Genomic DNA, 15856 nt, shown 5'->3' with positions numbered 1-15856 from the left:
AAAGCTGAAATTTAGGACATGGTCTCCCACTGTTTGTCATCCTGAATAGTAACCTACAACATAAATTAGGACCTTCAAGTCAGTGTGAAAAACAAACTCAAAAGGATCACGTACTGTAGGCTAGATGCATGTTGTGCACTGGGGGTTAAAAAAACAATAAAATGTCGCATCATTCTCGTCTGAACAACTTCACAACATTTTAAAAACAAAATTGATTACGTATTCAACATTTAAAGAAACACACAAAAATCAAACACTTGAAGGCAGCTCGTTGTATCTCAACGTACAGTTTTCTTTTCTGCTTGCGATGGCATGTATTTATAATTTCCTATGCAACAGTAGTAACAGCTGCAGGGTTCCTTACCTTGACGCGGACATCCTGTTGCCTCTCTTTATGCTGCTGTCTTCTGTAACTTTACTGGGCTCTAAAATGAAAATAGAAACTATAGACATCACACTTTTTATTGAAAAGCTCCGTAGAAAAAAACTTCACCTGACGCCCCTGTGTTTGGTTTCGTTTTCCTTTCTCCACGTCACGAGCTGGAGTCACACCCACGTATGCCTACATACCTGAGTGTTTGTTCATAGCTCGATGGTCCAGTAAGTTCAGTTTTCATCATTCATGTATCATTGTTTTCATAGTTCTTCCCTACAGAAGATGTCAATACAATTGGTTTATGACTTTCTGCTGAACTTGTATCGTTGCCTGGTTTGCATTTGGGGACAATTAATGACTCTTTCCACTGGGAGGGTAAACATCCCTCTTCCCTATTGTATCATGTAAATAATATTTATTTGCCCTTATCACTTGATTTGTTTAGCAAACAGTCACTGACCTGGTCTCCCATGTTGTCCACATTTGTGTTTCCCTTTACAAGCAATGGCTGTGGGCTATGTCCATATAGGCCAGGGGTGGCCAACCAGTCAGAGACTAAGAGCCACATTTTTTGCTGTCAATTATCATTTCTTTGTTGGATCATACATTAAGTTGATATCAAATCTTAGTGCTCAAGTTGCTAAAAAAAAAAAAAAAAGGCCAATCATACCTGAAGACTACTGTATTACACAATTTTCCCTTCTTTTTCCATGTTTTCATTCTCGTCATCAGGGGGAATTTCCATTTCCGTTTGTTTTTGTTTCTTCATCTCCATCTCCAGCTCACTCTCCAACTCCGGATAAAATGGCGTTTCCAGGATACCTTTGTTTTTCTCTGATTTCTGCAGACCTTCTGTCAGGGAGTCGTAGATTTTCTGCCAGGCGTCGACCTCTGAGCGCCACAGCGCCGCTGTGGCTCTGATGAACTGTGAGGCCTCGGTCTCGCTGCCTTTGGACAGACTGATGCTGTCTTTACAGATGTAGAAGACATCCATGCCGATAAAAAAGCATTCAGCCCGATGAAACCGGCTCTGGCGGACTTGGTGAGGGCAAGAGGCCCTTTGATTGCTGCCTGTCCGATATCTGGGATTTCTGCGGCCACCTTTGGCACGTTCCGTAAAGCTTGACCTTCCTCAGCCAACACCTTACCAGCGCTGACAACCAGCTCCTCATTTTTTAACATGTCAAAAGCAGAGGCAGCATCAACAAGTGCATCAACACCTCTTGCAATGACAACACCTTTGATAAGCACCTTGCTCACTCCCAAGACTACATCTACCTGACTTGCTTCCATTCTGGCGACAGTTTGATCGCTGACTTTCTTCAGACAATCCTGGAGACTCTGCAAATCCTTCATGAACCCCTTGAAGACCTCAGCGGCTTTATTTCGTTGTGTAGTGTTTACTCCTAACTCTGTCGCCGTAGTGACAAGGCCATTGACCCCGCTGGTGACACTAAGCCCTATCCCACTCATGGTAAGAGCCAGAGACAGTCCAGCTGTTACAGGAATCAATGCTAAACCAATGATGGAAAGCACGCCTCCAACCGCCCCCACTGAGCTGCCCACCACACTGGAGATCTTTGCCCCCTTATTCATGGAGTCGAGCTGAACAGCAATCTCCTCCAGTCCATCTAGAGACTGCAGCAGGCGAGGTTGACAATCTCTGAACTCGTCGAGGAAGCCAGAGCAGTCATGAAACAAGTACACCAAAGAGAAGTGCTGGTTCATTCTGATGAAGAGAGAAAACAGGAAATGAATAAAAGGATATTTAACATAATAATTCACAACTGTAACGGAGGTCCTCCCTCCTTGAACTCTTTAAAGCTCCTGTGAAGAGTTTTTAGGGCGCGGTCACACTGGCATTCTGTACCGTGCCCAAGCACGCTTCACCTCTAAAGTCCAGTTTGTTTGACCAGTGTGACCGCTCCATGCCGTGCTCAACCATGGCACGCTTTGGAGAGGTGTGCTTCGACACGGTACAGTTCATGCACAATCATAAGCACGGGGGTAAACAACGTTAACAGCAAAATATCACAACGGCAATTGTTAGTACGTATTTTCATGGATTCAATCATCTTGATAATTTTGTGGACATATCTTGAAATTGTGTCAACCATCTCACAGTAATTCTACTTTTGGGTCTGTGAAGCGTTAACCTTATATGGGTGAAGCACCTAAGTAGTAGCAGCTCTATAAATGGATAGGAGCTAGGGCTGAACGATTTATTGTTTTCTGATCGAAATTGCGATTTCAGACAACGCGATCATGTAATCGCCAAAGCTGCGTTTTTTTGCAGTGCTCCTGACTGACCCAGGATCTGTTGTGTCAACTATTTTACACATACATGCCGTCTCCCTACCATCCTGCCAAGCTCACCAATCAGAAGCGGCATGCTGCTCGTGGACAGGTCACGCTAACCAATCAGTATAGCCTGCTCCACCTGCTCTTTAATTTCTGAAATGGCTTCAGCTGGACCAGAAGCGGAGTTTGGGGATTTAATCACCAAGAAAAACAGTACGTCCGTCATTTGGGAGTATTTCGGGTTTAAGGCTGCAGACGTGCACCAGAAACAGGTACTGTGCAAAACCTGTCGCGCTAAAGTTGCAACAACAAAATTTTTGCTATAATGTTTAATGCTATATTGTTTACAGAATAGATGTGCAATATTTGGGTGCTGCTCAGCTAAGCCATAAATGAATGACCGACCTATTTTAATGTCTGACATATTTTTCAGAAGGTAAGAGGTCATTTTATTTTAGTAAGAGTTTTATTTTATTACCATTACTTTTCAGTTTCACTTACTGTAAAAAGATAGTCCAAGTCCAGGTTTCTTAATGTAGGGTTAAATAAAGTACTGCTGCTATAGATGTTGACAAGCTAGCTCCCTTGAGCCATAAAAGACTGACCTTGACCTATACCTACTTGAGTGTAAGGCTGTTGGGCAAGATCATTTGGTAATTGTTGAATTTTGTTTTTCTTATCATTACTTATTTAACATTGTTTTTGTTTTTTTTGGAATTGTTTTGTATTTTATTTAACTTTTTTAACTCAACACAATTAAGGATTTTTTGCACTACTTTAAATTAAGACAGTCAAAGATGGCTCTTTTAGTTCTTCAGTTGTAATAGCTGCCGTTGGTCAAGGACTTTATAGAATGTACATGCATGTTTCTTGTTAATAAATACATTTGAAATCAATTCTTAATTTTAGTTTTCATTCTTGCATTAGAGTAATGGCATTTAATGTTTTAATGGTATGACGTAATTTTCTGTCATGTTTGTAAATGTTACTGTACATTGTGAATATGGCACTGAAGCTTGATTTGAAGAAAATCGTGAATCAAATCGAAATAGCAATATCTGCCAGAAAAATCACAATTAGATCTTTTCCTAAAATCGTTCAGCCTTAATAGGAGCTGTACCTTCTAGCAGAATATAAGCCACACTGTGTGATGAAGACTTTGCCATTTTGCCATTTTGCCCATGATGGCCACTTTGCCAATGATTGTCAACGATTGTGAGATCTTGGTCAGCATGGGTCAGCGATGGTCTGCACTTTGTCAGCCTTGTGTGTTGTGTTTCTGTGTTGTCTGACCATGGCTGAATAAATCTAAGATGATCCACAGTCTGTTTCACGATTTCATAATTGTCCATCTCATACAGAAATAACCCCCACCTAACAGCAATATACTGTCAAACTGAAGCGAGGGGTACAGTTATCTAACTGAAGGTGCACAATGTCGATATTCAAATGTTTTAATTAAGGAGCTTTAAATAAAGACGACTTCATTACTCATCATGATGGTATTTAAGACATAAATAAGGGAAACATGAACAGTTTAGCTGACCAAAGAAGTTGACAGTGGGCTACAACAGTGTTGAAAAGATGAAGCCTGGTATGAGGCGAACATAACACCAAATGGCAGTGAATAAATACATTAATCCTGCATTTTACCTTTGAAGGCTCATTTTGTCATCTCCAATTAGTTAGATATCATCATGGATAATTTTATGATTTTCTTACAATTTATCAATTATTGCAGAATCGCTGTGTCATGATATCAACGTTATCTTGGGCCACCTATTGTATATCCTGAGTATACCCTGACTGTATTACTTAAATGACCAGAATGCATACATATGGAATGATGCTGCTAACCTGATGTCATCCAGTTGATTGATGTGATAGAGCATCCTCTCCATGTCGTCTTCTGATAAATCCAAATCCAGGTCTACTGCAGATTTCTTGATCATGTTCAGGTCGAAGTCACTGGAAGTGCTTTTAAAGACACAGTTATATTTACTCACTGAAACCGACTTCTATTTAGAAATAAATTAAGATTTTCTTTTCAGGAATGACGGTTTACCTTTTCTCCAACAGTCCACAGATCCTCTGGGTGGTCTGGATGTATTTGTCCAGCTGATACACCAGCGCTTCCACATTCTGCAGTTTGGGCTGGAAGAAGACCCTTGCATCTCTTTTAAACTCAACGAGCAGAGGGCAGACCAGCCATGCGGCAGCGATCACCACCTGAACATAATCGAGGCCGACCCCCTCTGGCAGGTGCAACACCACCTGCCTCCCCTCCATGAACACATGAAGTGAGGTGACTGCCAGTTTCTCTACCGCATCCAGGAAACAGTGGAGCGTCTCCAGTTCCATCAGAGTGTCCTTCAGCACAGCAGCCAGCTCCTTCTCCAGCTCTTCCTCCCTGCTCTTTGCGGTCACCTGGCTGATGTTTATGTCCCTCATCATATTTAACTCTGACTCCCTCCCTAGCATCCATTTAGGGGCCCTCTCACAGAATCCTCTCACTGTGTGGATGTGGATGAGGGTGTCTGCAGTGTAGCACAACAAGGCCTTCTGGAGCTGCTTTCTGTATGAAAATAAAGGGAAACCAATCAACCCAGTGTAGTCTAGTTTTTTTTCCATGCATAACTTTTCTCTGATATCACCGGAAACCTGGGCACGCGCTATTTCAGGGCCTTTGTTTCGGTTTTAATTGCAGTTGCACAATATGTCCACCAGATGTCTACACTCATGCACTTTAACTTGTGTCAATACTGTCCATTTACCACTCTGTTTTTGCACATTCAAATTTAATCTTTCATATTTAATCTTCCTATTTAAGACTAGTAATGCTTAGTTAAATCCTGGTTGTATATATTCACATTCTTAGTTTGGATATGTTTAGAACTTATTTACTTTGTATTTAATATTATATTATGTTTAGATTTGCAAACATTTTTTACTCATATTGGCCCTCACTTATCAATCTGGTGTAGAAACCAGCGCAGATTTGGGTGTAGAAATCATCGTACGACAGGGTCCACGTGGGACGTATGCGTATCTGGCTGATCACCTGATGCCTAATATAAAATACATTTTAGATATGTTATCTAACAGTTAATCTGTGAACCTCTATCTATCCGTCTTAACAAGCTCTGTTATAGTACGATCTAATTATTCTCCGACACAGACAGTCCACACTGAGTTGAAAATGTGCGTACACAAACTGAGACCTGGTGTGCCGAACTTTGCGTGGAAATGACCGTGGAATACACCCATTTTTCTGCCGTATGTACGTTTGATAAGTGAGGGCCATTGTGTGTTGGATAACCTGCTGCTGTAGCGCCACAATTTCACAGTCTGGGCTCAATAAAGTAATTCTATACTATTCTATTCTATTCAAAGCACATAAGAAAGTCACAGTGACAAAACTGTTCTCGCTGTTAAATGAGTTCAACGTTTCAGAAGACATTATTCATGCTCTAATAAGGCAGCATTTGGGATATTGTAAAGCTATCAGTTGATTAAATCAGAAATAAAACCAAAATTATTTACATTAAAAGCTGAAATTTAGGACATGATCTCCCACTGTTTATCGTCCTGAATAATAATCATTATTTATTTTTGATCCCGCGAGGGGATCTCTGTCTAGTGAACATGCTACACAAACATAGGCCGAAATACACACACATGCACAAACAGTCTGACCTACAACATAAATTAGGACCTTTAAGTCAGTGTGAAAAACAAACTCAAAAGGATCACGTACTGTAGGCTAGATGCATGTTGTGCACTGGGGGTTAAAAGAACAATAAAATGTCGCATCATTCTCGTCTGAACAACTTCACAACATTTTAAAAACAAAATTGATTGCGTATTCAACATTTAAAGAAACACACAAAAATCAAACACTTGAAGGCAGCTCGTTGTATCTCAACGTACAGTTTTCTTTTATTCTTGCAGTGGCATGTATTTATAATTTCCTATGCAACAGTAGTAACAGATGCAGGGTTCCTTACCTTGACGCGGACATCCTGTTGCCTCTCTTTATGCTGCTGTCTTCTGTAACTTTACTGGGCTCTAAAATGAAAATAGAAACTATAGATCATACTTTTTATTAAAAACGCCCCTGTCGAAAAAAAGGCTTGCATCTATGAAGGTTGATATGTTGCAAAATAGGAGAGCTTGTAGAATGTGATGTGAGAACTTGAAGGAGAAAAAAGGTGAACTCGTATGTAAAAATGTTTACTTGTATAAAAAAATCCACTACTTTTGCTGCAGAAGAAACGATATAATTCGCAAGGGATTGTGGGATAGGTAGTCCCTTGACTCAGGACAAAAATGATGTACACAGTCTTGTATCTTTGCCTTTCTCTTCTTAAAAGTAACTTGAGTCGTTATAGTGTTTATACTGTTAATGCAAGTGTTGCACCGTCTTGCAGTTTGTGGTTGTGGTGAATACATAAAGTGCATCAACTGGAAATTAACTTCTCATTGGCCAATTCCCCCCACACGCAGACACAGCGAGGGGGAAGGGGGGGAGGGCATTTCTACAAGTACAAATTTATTTTGCTACAGACGTCTCACAAAATGTGTTGCAAAACTCAAGCAGCGCAGATTCGCGCGAGAAAAGTAGTGGATTTTTTTTATCCAAGTAAACATTTTTACATACAAAGTTCACTTTTTTTTCCTTCAAGTTCTCACATCACATTCTACAAGCTCTCCTATTTTGCAACATGTCAACATTCATATGCAGCCGCCTGATTTACTGTCACTGATCCTCCTCTCATAACTTTCTGCAGCTCTTGCACATTTTCACTGAGGGGAATGGTCTGTCCTAAGTTCCCTAATCACACTCCTCTCACCAACAACCCCACTCCAATAATCTCCGTTTTTACCGATGGACCAAACTCAGTCTGGAAATAATGGTTTCGTTTTCTGAGTCTCGAGAAAAGTATAATTCAAATCATGTAAGTGTTAAACGGGCAAACGGAGAAGACTCCCCTCCCGGTCCGTTATCTCCTCACTCACTCTCCCATACGCAAAAAACCTCTTTACTCCTCAACACCGACTGACTTTTAGAATTCTGATCTTAATCTCAAACTTCTTAAATTAAAGTCTGAATTCTGAGGAGAAAAAGTCCAAATAAAAAAATAAAAATGACAAAAAAAGTCAACCACCCCCCCACCAAAAAAACAAAACAAATGTCAGTGGCCCTAATCCTCTTTCGTTCGTTTTGATTTAAAGGCTTGTACTTAAATGCTTGACATGTGTTTCTTAATAAATAGAAGTTCATGCCTGTGTATGTATGCATTTCTTTTCTAAACAAAAATGAAATGAAATGTTTTTAATGCGTATTCAACATTTAAAGAAACACACAAAAATCAAACACTTGAAGGCAGCTCGTTGTATCTCAACGTACAGTTTTCTTTTATTCTTGCGATGGCATGTATTTATAATTTCCGATGCAACAGTAGTAACAGATGCAGGGTTCCTTACCTTGACGCGGACATCCTGTTGCCTCTATTTATGCTGCTGTCTTCTGTAACTTTACTGGGCTCTCTTCATTTTATCTGCGTGGCTAAAATGAAAATAGAGACTAGAGATCACACTTTATATTGAAAAGCCCCGTAGAAAAAAACTTCACATGACACCCCTGTGTTTGGTTTCGTTTTCATCTCGTCACACCCACGTAGGCCTACATTTATAAGTGTCTTTCTTTTGTTGTGTACTGGGATGATCGTAAGTGTACCTGGTACCGTAACAACTCAGATTAAAGATCGATGATGGACTGTGTAGTTATATCTTCACATCTCGACACTCCAGTGAAGAGAGGAGCCAGAGCTGTCAGCAGCTGATTCCCACCTGGAGGCGAGATGGATCAGGTGGTGGGGCAGGCTGCCGGACAGACCTGGTAAACCTAAACGTGTCCTAAATCCACTTTGGTAATCCTTTAAAAGTCCCTTACTCTCTACATTAGATTTGAATCATTCATGTATCATTGTTTTCATAGTTCTTCCCTACACAAGATGTCAGTACAATTGGTTTATGACTTTCTGCTGAACTTGAATCATTGCCTGGTTTGCATTTGGGGACAATTAATGACTCTTTCCAATGGGAGGGTAAACATCCCTCTTCCCATATCTTATTATTTTTAAATAAATGTAAATATTTATTTGCCCTTATCACTTGATTTGATTAACAAACAGTCACTGACCTGATGTCTTCCATGGTGATGTTTTTCTATATTTATTCAAAGCTTGATACAGTTCTGTTAAATAAAGTCAACAACATATTGACTCATCATCCCTCTCATCCTGCAAAGCTTCTACATTTCTTTATATTGTTTTCCTCTCTTTCACTCCTTTCCTCATTACTCAAACTTTCGTGACTATGGAATTTAACAAATGTCCTTGCCAATAATTCTGCCTTTTCCTAAATGTATAGGCTATAACTACACTGTAATTGATCTGGATCTTCTCCCATGTTAAGTCTTTCATATCTCCACATCCTCTTCCTCCGCAGTAACAACATTTAATAGTAGGCCGACTGTTAAAAAAAAAATGTCAGTGGTCCTAATCCTCTTTCGTACATTTTGATCTAAAGGCTTGTGCTTAAAAGCTTGACATGTGTTTCTTAATAAATAGAAATAGTGAAGTTGATGCCTGCGTATGTATGCATTTCTTTTCTAAACAAAAATTAAATTAAATGTTTTATTTATTGTTTTTATTTATTGTTTCATAGTTTTTGTATTAATCTAAAATGTGGAAAATAGTTAGAATAAAGAAAACCCCTTCCATTAGTATGTGTTCCCTAGAGACAGCTTACAGTAGTTATATTATCATAATATACTGTTCTGTATTATTGATAATAATATATTACTATTATGGCCAAACTTTTGACTGGTAGTGTATATATATGAATAAAGGAAGAACAAAATGATGTGGAGTTCTAAGGAATTCTTTTTTTATTCAAAAATTAGGTTTACAAAAACATGAAATGGTTATATGATCACAGGATATCAATTATGAGTATAACTTCACCTTTAATGAGCCCACACATTTAAGCGCTAAGGGCTCATTTATTCAAGTTCCCTTTGGAGAGACAATTCAACTGTATTGATTTCTCCTACAGATAACTGTTTCAAATTCAATTTGAAAATGAATCTGGCTCAGCGAAAGGTTAAAAAAAATCCAACATTCACGAGAAGAAAAGTGGCATGGAAAGTTGCTTAATGTCATAATAATTACATACATTTTTAATTTTAACAGTGTTTGATCCTGAACAGTAATCTTTAAGCAAAGTGCAATTATCATTTCTTTGTTGGATCATACATTAAGTTGATATCAAATCTTATTGCTCAAGTTGCTAAAAAAAAAAAAAAGGCCAATCATCCCTGAAGACTACTGTATTACAATTTTTTTTCCTTCTTTTTCCATGTTTTCATTCTCTTCATCAGGGGGAATTTCCATTTCCGTTTGTTTTTGTTTCTTCGTCTCCATCTTCAGCTCCCTCTCCAACTCTGGATGAAATGGCGTTTCCAGGATAGCTTTGTTTTTCTCTGATTTCTGCAGACCTTCTATCAGGGAGTCGTAGATTTTTTGCCAGGCGTCGACCTCTGAGCGCCACAGTGCCGCTCTGGCTCTGATGAACTGTGAGGCCTCGGTCTCGCTGCCTTTGGACAGACTGATGCTGTCTTTACAGATGTAGAAGACATCCATGCCGATAAAAAAAGCATTCAGCCCGATGAGACCGACTCTGGCGGACTTGGTGAGGGCCAGAGGCCCTTTGATTGCTGTCTGTCCGATATCTGGGATGTCTGCGGCCACCTTCCCTAAAGCTTGACCTTCCTCAGCCAACACCTTACCAGCGCTTACAACCAGCTCCTCATTTTTTAACATTTTAAAAGCTTGACCAGCATTAACAAGTGCATGAACACGTCTTGCAATGACACCACCTTTGATAAGCACCTTGCACACTCCCAAGGCTACATCTATCTGACTTGCTTCCATTCTGGCGACAGTTTGATCGCTGACTTTCTTCAGACAATCCTGGAGACTCTGCAAATCCTTCATGAACCCCTTGAAGACCTCAGTGGCTTTCTTTCGTTGTGTATTGTTTACTCCTAACTCTGTCGCCGTAGTGACAAGGCCATTGACCCCGCTGGTGATACTAAGCCCCATCCCACTCATGGTAAAACCCAGAGACAGTCCAGCTGTTACAGGAATCAATGCTAAACCAATGATGGAAAGCACGCCTCCAACCGCCCCCACTGAGCTGCCCACCACACTGGAGATCTTTGCCCCCTTATTCATGGAGTCGAGCTGAACAGCAATCTCCTCCAGTCCATCTAGAGACTGCAGCAGGCGAGGTTGACAATCTCTGAACTTGTCAAGGAAACCAGAGCAGTCATGAAACAAGTACACCAAAGAGAAGTGCTGGTTCATTCTGATGAAGAGAGAAAACAGGAAATGAATAAAAGGATATTTAACAAAATAATTCACAACTGTAACTGAGGTCCTCCCTCCTTGAACTCTTTAAAGCTCCTGTGAAGAGTTTTTAGGGCGTGGTCACACTGGCATTCTGTACCGTGCCCAAGCACGCTTCACCTCTAAAGTCCAGTTTGTTTGACCAGTGTGACCGCTCCATGCCGTGCTCAACCATGGCACGCTTTGGAGAGGTGTGCTTCGACACGGTACAGTTCATGCACAATCATAAGCACGGGGGTAAACAACGTTAACAGCAAAATATCACAACGGCAATTGTTAGTACGTATTTTCATGGATTCAATCATCTTGATAATTTTGTGGACATATCTTGAAATTGTGTCAACCATCTCACAGTAATTCTACTTTTGGGTCTGTGAAGCGTTAACCTTATATGGGTGAAGCACCTAAGTAGTAGCAGATCTATAAATGGATAGGAGCTAGGGCTGAACGATTTATTGTTTTCTGATCGAAATTGCGATTTCAGACAACGCGATCATGTAATCGCCAAAGCTGCGTTTTTTTGCAGTGCTCCTGACTGACCCAGGATCTGTTGTGTCAACTATTTTACACATACATGCCGTCTCCCTACCATCCTGCCAAGCTCACCAATCAGAAGCGGCATGCTGCTCGTGGACAGGTCACGCTAACCAATCAGTATAGCCTGCTCCACCTGCTCTTTAATTTCTGAAATGGCTTCAGCTGGACCAGAAGCGGAGTTTGGGGATTTAATCACCAAGAAAAACAGTACGTCCATCATTTGGGAGTATTTCGGGTTTAAGGCTGCAGACGTGCACCAGAAACAGGTACTGTGCAAAACCTGTCGCGCTAAAGTTGCAACAACAAAAAAAAAAAAAGATATTCGCTATTTTTGCTATAATGTTTAATGCTATATTGTTTACAGAATAGATGTGCAATATTTGGTTGCTGCTCAGCTAAGCCATAAATGAATGACCGACCTATTTTAATGTCTGACATATTTTTCAGAAGGTAAGAGGTCATTTTATTTTAGTAAGAGTTTTATCTTATTACCATTACTTTTCAGTTTCACTTACTGTAAAAAGATAGTCCAAGTCCAGGTTTCTTAATATAGGGTTAAATAAAGTACTGCTGCTATAGATGTTGACAAGCTAGCTCCCTTGAGCCATAAAAGACTGACCTTGACCTATACCTACTTGAGTGTAAGGCTGTTGGGCAAGATCATTTGGTAATTGTTGAATTTTGTTTTTCTTATCATTACTTATTTAACATTGTTTTTGTTTTTTTTGGAATTGTTTTGTATTTTATTTAACTTTTTTAACTTAACACAATTAAGGATTTTTTGCACTACTTTAAATTAAGACAGTCAAAGATGGCTCTTTTAGTTCTTCAGTTGTAATAACTGCCGTTGGTCAAGGACTTTATAGAATGTACATGCATGTTTCTTGTTAATAAATACATTTGAAATCAATTCTTAACTTTAGTTTTCATTCTTGCATTAGAGTAATGGCATTTAATGTTTTAATGGTATGACGTAATTTTCTGTCATGTTTGTAAATGTTACTGTACATTGTGAATATGGCACTGAAGCTTGATTTGAAGAAAATCGTGAATCAAATCGAAATAGTAATATCTGCCAGAAAAATCACAATTAGATCTTTTCCTAAAATCGTTCAGCCTTAATAGGAGCTGTACCTTCTAGCAGAATATAAGCCACACTGTGTGATGAAGACTATGCCATTTTGCCATTTTGCCCATGATGGCCACTTTGCCAATGATTGTCAATGATTGTGAGATCTTGGTCAGCATGGGTCAGCGATGGTCTGCACTTTGTCAGCCAAGTGTGTTGTGTTTCTGTGTTGTCTGACCATGGCTGAATAAATCTAAGATGATCCACAGTCTGTTTCACGATTTCATAATTGTCCATCTCATACAGAAATAACCCCCACCTAACAGCAATATACTGTCAAACTGAAGCGAGGGGTACAGTTATCTAACTGAAGGTGCACAATGTCGATATTCAAATGTTTTAATTAAGGAGCTTTAAATAAAGACGACTTCATTACTCATCATGGTGGTATTTAAGACATAAATAAGGGAACATGAACAGTTTAGCTGACCAAAGAAGTTGACAGTGGGCTACAACAGCGTTGAAAAGATGAAGCCTGATATGAGGCGAACGTAACACCAAATGGCAGTGAATAAATACATTAATCCTGCATTTTACCTTTGAAGGCTCATTTTGTCATCTCCAATTAGTTAGATATCATCATGGATAATTTTATGATTTTCTTACAATTTATCAATTATTGCAGAATCGCTGTGTCATGATATCAACGTTGTCTTGGGCCACCTATTGTGTATCCTGAGTATACCCTGACTGTATTACTTAAATGACCAGAATGCATACATATGGAATGATGCTGCTAACCTGATGTCATCCAGTTGATTGATGTGATAGAGCATCCTCTCCATGTCGTCTTCTGATAAATCCAAATCCAGGTCTACTGCAGATTTCTTGATCATGTTCAGGTCGAAGTCACTGAAAGTGCTTTTAAAGACACAATTATATTTACTCACTGAAACCGACTTCTATTTAGAAATAAATAAAGATTTTCTTTTAAGGAATGACGGTTTACCTTTTCTCCAACAGTCCACAGATCCTCTGGGTGGTCTGGATGTATTTGTCCAGCTGATACGCCAGCAATTCCACATTCTGCAGTTTGGGCTGGAAGAAGACCCTTGCATCTCTTTTAAACTCAACGAGCAGAGGGCAGACCAGCCGTGCAGCAGCGATCACAACCTGAACATGATCGAGGCCGACCCCCTCTGGCAGGTGTAACACCACCTGCCTCCCCTCCACGAACACATGAAGTGAGGTGACTGCCAGTTTCTCTACCGCATCCAGGAAACAGTGGAGCGTCTCCAGTTCCATCAGAGTGTCCTTCAGCACAGCAGCCAGCTCTTCCTCCCTGCTCTTTGCGGTCACCTGGCTGATGTTTATGTTCCTCATCATATTTAACTCTGACTCCCTCCCTAGCATCCATTTAGGGGCCCTCTCACAGAATCCTCTCACTGTGTGGATGTGGATGAGGGTGTCTGCAGTGTAGCGCAACAAGGCCTTCTGGAGCTGCTTTCTGTATGAAAATAAAGGGAAACCAATCAACCCAGTGTAGTCTAGTTTTTTTTCCATGCATAACTTTTCTCTGATATCACCGGAAACCTGGGCACGCGCTATTTCAGGGCCTTTGTTTCGGTTTTAATTGCAGTTGCACAATATGTCCACCAGATGTCTACACTCACGCACTTTAACTTGTGTCAATACTGTCCATTAACCACTCTGTTTCTGCACATTCAAATTTAATCTTTCATATTTAATCTTCCTTTTTAAGACTAGTAATGCTTAGTTAAATCCTGGTTGTATATATTCACATTCTTAGTTTGGATATTTTTAGAACTTATTTACTTTGTATTTAATATTATATTATGTTTAGATTTGCAAACATTTTTTACTCATATTGGCCCTCACTTATCAATCTGGTGTAGAAACCAGCGCAGATTTGGGTGTAGAAATCATCGTACGACAGGGTCCACGTGGGACGTATGCGTATCTGGCTGATCACCTGATGCCTAATATAAAATACATTTTAGATATCTTATCTAACAGTAAATCTGTGAACCTCTATCTATCCGTCTTAACAAGCTCTGTTATAGTACGATCTAATTATTCTCCGACACAGACAGTCCACACTGAGTTGAAAATGTGCGTACACAAACTGAGACCTGGTGTGCCGAACTTTGCGTGGAAATGACCGTGGAATACACCCATTTTTCTGCCGTATGTACGTTTGATAAGTGAGGGCCATTGTGTGTTGGATAACCTGCTGCTGTAGCGCCACAATTTCACAGTTTGGGCTCAATAAAGTAATTCTATACTATTCTATTCTATTCAAAGCACATAAGAAAGTCACAGTGACAAAACTGTTCTCGCTGTTAAATGAGTTCAACGTTTCAGAAGACATTATTCATGCTCTAATAAGGCAGCATTTGGGATATTGTAAAGCTATCAGTTGATTAAATTAAATCAGAAATAAAACCAACATTATTTACATTAAAAGCTGAAATTTAGGACATGATCTCCCACTGTTTATCGTCCTGAATAATAATCATTATTTATTTTTGATCCCGCGAGGGGAAAGTCGTTTTTACACTCTGTCTAGTGAACATGCTACACAAACATAGGCCGAAATACACACACATGCACAAACAGTCTGACCTACAACATAAATTACGACCTTTAAGTCAGAGTGAAAAACAAACTCAAAAGGATCACGTACTGTAGGCTAGATGCATGTTGTGCACTGGGGGTTAAAAGAACAATAAAATGTCGCATCATTCTCGTCTGAACAACTTCACAACATTTTAAAAACAAAATTGATTGCGTATTCAACATTTAAAGAAACTCACAAAAATCAAACACTTGAAGGCAGCTCGTTGTATCTCAACGTACAGTTTTCTTTTCTGCTTGCGATGGCATGTATTTATAATTTCCTATGCAACAGTAGTAACAGATGCAGGGTTCCTTACCTTGACGGGGACATCTTGTTGCCTCTCTTTATGCTGCTGTCTTCTGTAACTTTACTGGGCTCTAAAATGAAAATAGAAACTATAGATCACACTTTTTATTGAAAAGCTCCGTAGAAAAAAACTTCACATGACGCCCCTG

The 15856-nt window shown here is 39.7% G+C and overlaps 1 protein-coding gene and 1 pseudogene across 1 annotated transcript; both read right to left on the bottom strand.

Moving 5' to 3' along the window:
• Positions 1 to 370: 370 nt before the first annotated feature.
• LOC110006043 (uncharacterized) lies at positions 371 to 5308 on the bottom strand (annotated as a pseudogene).
• Positions 5309 to 9609: 4301 nt separating this feature from the next.
• On the bottom strand, positions 9610 to 15856 carry LOC136183129 (uncharacterized). The gene is made up of 4 exons (XM_065965193.1): positions 15718 to 15856; positions 13770 to 14267; positions 13562 to 13681; positions 9610 to 11113 (listed from the first exon to the last, which is right to left on the bottom strand). The coding sequence occupies exons 1-4, from the start codon at positions 15729 to 15731 to the stop codon at positions 10069 to 10071; spliced, it is 1677 nt and encodes a 558-aa protein (XP_065821265.1). The 5' UTR covers positions 15732 to 15856; the 3' UTR covers positions 9610 to 10068.

This window comes from Labrus bergylta, chromosome 16, assembly GCF_963930695.1.
Source record: "Labrus bergylta chromosome 16, fLabBer1.1, whole genome shotgun sequence".
Taxonomy (NCBI): Eukaryota; Metazoa; Chordata; class Actinopteri; order Labriformes; family Labridae; genus Labrus; species Labrus bergylta.
This window is presented reverse-complemented; position numbering and strand designations above follow the sequence as displayed.